This window comes from Gracilinanus agilis, chromosome 1 (genome assembly GCF_016433145.1).
Source record: "Gracilinanus agilis isolate LMUSP501 chromosome 1, AgileGrace, whole genome shotgun sequence".
Lineage (NCBI taxonomy): Eukaryota > Metazoa > Chordata > Mammalia > Didelphimorphia > Didelphidae > Gracilinanus > Gracilinanus agilis.
Genome location: NC_058130.1, coordinates 199203350 through 199207992, shown reverse-complemented (window position 1 = coordinate 199207992; position 4643 = coordinate 199203350). Strand labels below are relative to the sequence as shown.

The following is a 4643-nucleotide window of genomic DNA, read 5'->3' as shown; positions in this document are numbered from 1 at the left end:
TCTCTCTCTCTCTCTCTCTCTCTCTCTCTCTCTCTCTCTCTCTCTCTCTCTCTCTCTCTCTCTCTCCCTACCTTCAACCTTCCTAATTGTGAATAAACTTCCATAAAGCCATCCTGACTTGGATCTATTTTAAATTTGGAATCGAGCTAATCAGATTCCTGGCAACCATACCTTAAATATCTAGTTTCCCCTCTTACAAAAATCTGCTCCCTTCAGCCACTGGTGAATTCTTCTTGGAAACTCCATTTTACATAAAGGCTCAGCCTTTATTCCACTCCTAGCCCTGTTGCTGGCTTCTGAACCTTTAAGTCATGCCTTTCTCATCTTGGAACTTCCCTCAGAATCAGAGTTCTCCTCACTCTGGAACATATAACTAGCTTTCTGTCATTCTCAACATGAAACATCTATCTACAAAGCCTATCATTTTTTTCCCCTATATAGGTTTCTCCTGGCATCTTCATCTTGTGGAAAGTCCCAGATTGACCCTTTGTTACCATCACAGAGTGATGATATATAGTAAGTGCCTGATATATAGTAAGCATTTAACAAATAATTGTTTCTTTCCTTCCTAGTAACAGCCCCTACTTCACAGAGTTGTTGCAAGGTTGAAATGAGTTAATATATGTAAAACTTTTTTTGAATCTTAAAGTGTTCTATAAATATTAGCTATTGTTATTGTCCAAAGGGAATCTGTGAGTCTCCCCCACACTTAGCTTCATTGTCCTTATAGCACAGGATTTCATTTATAGTAAGAAAAGTAATATTAATATGATTTACTTCCTCCAAATAAGGAGGAATTCCACCCTTGGTGACAAAACATAAATGTTGCATTTAAAGAGTTATGGGATCAGGGATCTAGAACTGACAAGGACCTCAAAAGGTTCTTAATCTTTTTTATGCCATGGACCCCTTGGCAGACTGGTGAATGCTATACACCTCTTCTCTGAAAAATATTTTTAAATACATAAAATAAAATGCACAGAATTTTTAAAGAAATCAATTATATTGAAATATAGTTATCAAAATAATTTTAAAAGCAAGTCCACAGCTCCAGGAAAAGAATCCCTGAGCTAAAGGGGCAGCTAGGTGGCTCAGTGAATTGAGATCCAGGCCTAGAAATAGAAGGTCCTAGGTTCATATCCGGCCTCAGATTAACTCCCATTGCCTAGCCCTTCCCACTCTTCTGCCTTAGAACCAATACATAAAAATGATTCTAAGACTGAAGGTAAGGGTTATTTTTTTAAGGGAATCCTTGATGTTGTCCAAATAGCTCATTTTATAATGAAGGAATTCAAGAAAGTCTAGGAAAACTAAGTAGCTTTCCCAAGGTCACATGTATAACCTTTGACCCAGCAATACCACTATTAGATCTGTTTCTGAAAGTGATCAGAAAAAAAAAGGAAAATACCCCATATATTCTAAAATATTTAAATCAGCTCTCTTTATAGTGGCAAAGAACTGCAAATTGAGGGGATGCCCAGAAATTGGGCTAAACAAGTTGTGGCATAAGACTGTTTTGTTTTTAAACCTGACTTTCTGTCTTAGAATTGGTTCCAAGGCAGAAAAGAAGTAAGAATTAGGCAAAGGGTGGGGGGAGGTTTAAGTGATTTGCCCAGAGTCACATACCTAGGAAGTATCTGAGGTCATATTTAAACCCAGGACCTCCTTTCTCCAGGCCTGACTCTGTATCCCTTGAGTTATATACATTTAGTTGCTCCATGGCATATAATTGTGATGGAATACTACTGTAAGGATTAAAAATTATTGGTTTGACTACAACAGTGGTTCCCAAACTTTTTTTGGCCTACCACACCCTTTTCAGAAAAAATACCCTGTCACATACTATCACCGCCCCCTTACAGTTATTCACCTCCCCCCAAATGCACCCGTGGCCATCACCACTACCCCTGGATTGCTGCAGCACCCACCAGGGGGTGGTGGCATCCACTTTGGGAATCATTGGACTAGAATATATGAAAATTATAAATAATAATAGCGGTTGCCAATTCAAAGTATTATTGATCATAGTCAAAGTGACTTTTAATAATGTTTATTTACAAAAGAGGTAGAAAGAGTGAAAGTAGAGAAATACAAAAGGGTATAGAAGACATTAGCCTATACCTAAATATTATTCTGGTGCTCAACTCAGCCAGGACTTGTTGACCTTCAACAGGAATTAAACTCTCTCCAGATGACAAGAAGGGAAAGCCAGCTATCCACTCACCCAAGTTCCCTCTGAGAGGCAGGTCAAGACAATGACTTGAGCTGAAGGTGACTCCTGATGCCAACTTTCTTCCTTGAGCCGAACCTTCTTCTTGAAGCTGACTTCTTTCTTGGAGTTGATTTTTTTTAGCCCCAGAAATTCAGGGTCTTTTATAGAGGCTTCTTGTCCCTTCCCCTTTTCACAGGGGCTAATCACAGCTTCCAAATTATCTAGCACTGCCCAGGGGCAGTTCTCATCTTCTGGAGGGGTGAATACTCATCAAAAGGGTTCACAGATTCCTGACTGATTGAGTTTCTGCGGATATGAATTCTCTAAGTGGTTTGCAAGCTCCTCCACCTCGTTTAAGCTTTTGTTGATTCAATCAAAAGGTAGATAAAGGAGAGCTAATCCTGTCTTCACAATCTAGAGAGGTACTAAGTAGGGATACTTAAGTTATTGTTAACAACCTTTATTAGCTCCTACTAGGCAAAGAGAATAAAGGATTCCCTTTCACAAATATAAACTCAAAGAGAACAAAGAATTCCCTTTTACAGTACTGGGGCTGTAAGAAATGACAAACGTGGACATTAATTTTTTAAAATGGAAAGACCTACATTAAATTATGAATAATCAAACAGAACCAAGAAAACATTATATACAACAACAGAAATATTGTTTGGAGAATAACATATATGTCTAGCTCCAGAGAAAGAACTGATAAACAGAAACTAGCAAGATAGAGTTTTATATATACATATATTTCTTGTCAAATGATGGCTTCTGTGTGGGGAGGGAAAGGAAAGAGGGAGATAGATACCTGAAAACAAATGCAATTTTTAATTAAAAATTAATATATATATATAGAAAGAATCAAAGGCAAGATTTAAAAGGAAGTCTTCTGACTCCAATATCATTTAGGTTAATGTTCATAGGTGACCTAAAAACTTTGATTCTTAGCAACACTTGCACCCTTTTCTACCACTCACTATAAAAGTGGAAGGGAGCCACACAGTACTGAGGACCATTTTGTATGTTTCTGATTCATGACTTGCCATAGACAAAGACATGAAAAGAGGTGATAAGCCTTCTGGTGATGAGCTTCTCCGTATTTAGACAGGGTCTTGAGACAACAAACTCAAATCTGTCTCTAGGCACTCATCCTCATTCTTTCCAATATGGTAGAACCAAAAAGAATTCACCATGTTCTGGCATAGCCTTTGAGAACTAGAGTCACTGCCATGACATAATGAGTAGAACTTTTGTGGAGGCTTCTAAGCTCTCATCACCACTTGTTAAAAGCAAAAGCCTATAATAACACTTTCCTTGAAGAAATGATTAGAGGGGTCAAGGATGTAGAGATAACTTGCAGTTCAGGTCTCCTCTTGCTTCTGGAGAGAAGAAAGCCTGAGCTGTTTTCTGCTCAAGATGAAGAGCACAGAATGAAAGGGGGACTCAGAACAGTGGCATAAGTTACAAATAAAAAAGATGAATAAGCTGTTCAAAAACATGTCTGTTCAGTTATTGAGATTGGGGATGATGAATGAAGACCAGTTAACTGAACAAGCTTTGGATCAGTTTATTAATTGCCCCAAACAGACATATGAAGAATTTGTGAACAGTTTCACTCATCTTTCAAAAGATCATGAAATAATTAAAAGCCAAACACGTGGAAAGGACTCTTCGGGAAACATTTTTGCTAATGCAGTGTCTCCTCATGATCAGCACATCAGGAATATGGACCTCACTCTCAGTTTTGCATCACAACCTCTAGAGGAAGAGCAGATCATGATTGATGAAGGCCAGAAAGTTGGTATTTCCATTCAAGATGACCTCAATCAGGCAAGAAAGGTAAAGATAGACAATTTCCTAGATCTGGAAGATTTTGACATGAATGAAGAAACTGACTATGAGTTGATCCCAGAGATGCTATTACTTCCAGGAGAGGCAGAAGAGGAACTATCTTTCTCTGCCTCAGGCTATATGCCTTCTTTTAACCAGCATTGTCACCCTGAACCAAAAGCCTGGCCAACAGAACAACCCACATACAGGCAAGTGGAGGAGGTATCTGAGAACAAAGTTCAGCCTTTCTCACTTGATGAAGAATTTGACTATGATAATGTGATGCTAACTCCCAAGTTCTCTAATGCAGAGATGAAAATTCTAGAAATGTACAGCCAAAGTAGACTGAACCCTGACACAAAAGCCAAAGAACCATGTATCTAATTTGTAACAGTATTTTCTTGTTTTTTTCTCTTGTTTGATTAAGCAACATTAGAATAAAAGACAAACCAAAAGAAAGAGGAGAAGGAAAAGTGTAAGAGGAGGAGGAGGAGAAGGAGGAGGAAAGGAAGGAAGGAAGGAAGGAAGGAAGGAAGGAAGGAAGGAAGGAAGGAAGGAAGGAAGGANNNNGGAAGGAAGGAAGGAAGGAAGGAAGGAAGGA

General features: G+C 38.5%; 1 protein-coding gene across 1 annotated transcript; it reads left to right on the top strand.

Moving 5' to 3' along the window:
• The first annotated feature begins 3709 nt into the window (after nucleotides 1–3709).
• LOC123231140 (intraflagellar transport-associated protein-like) lies at nucleotides 3710–4426 on the top strand. The gene has a single exon (XM_044657374.1). The coding sequence runs from the start codon at nucleotides 3710–3712 to the stop codon at nucleotides 4424–4426; it is 717 nt and encodes a 238-aa protein (XP_044513309.1).
• Nucleotides 4427–4643: the final 217 nt, after the last annotated feature.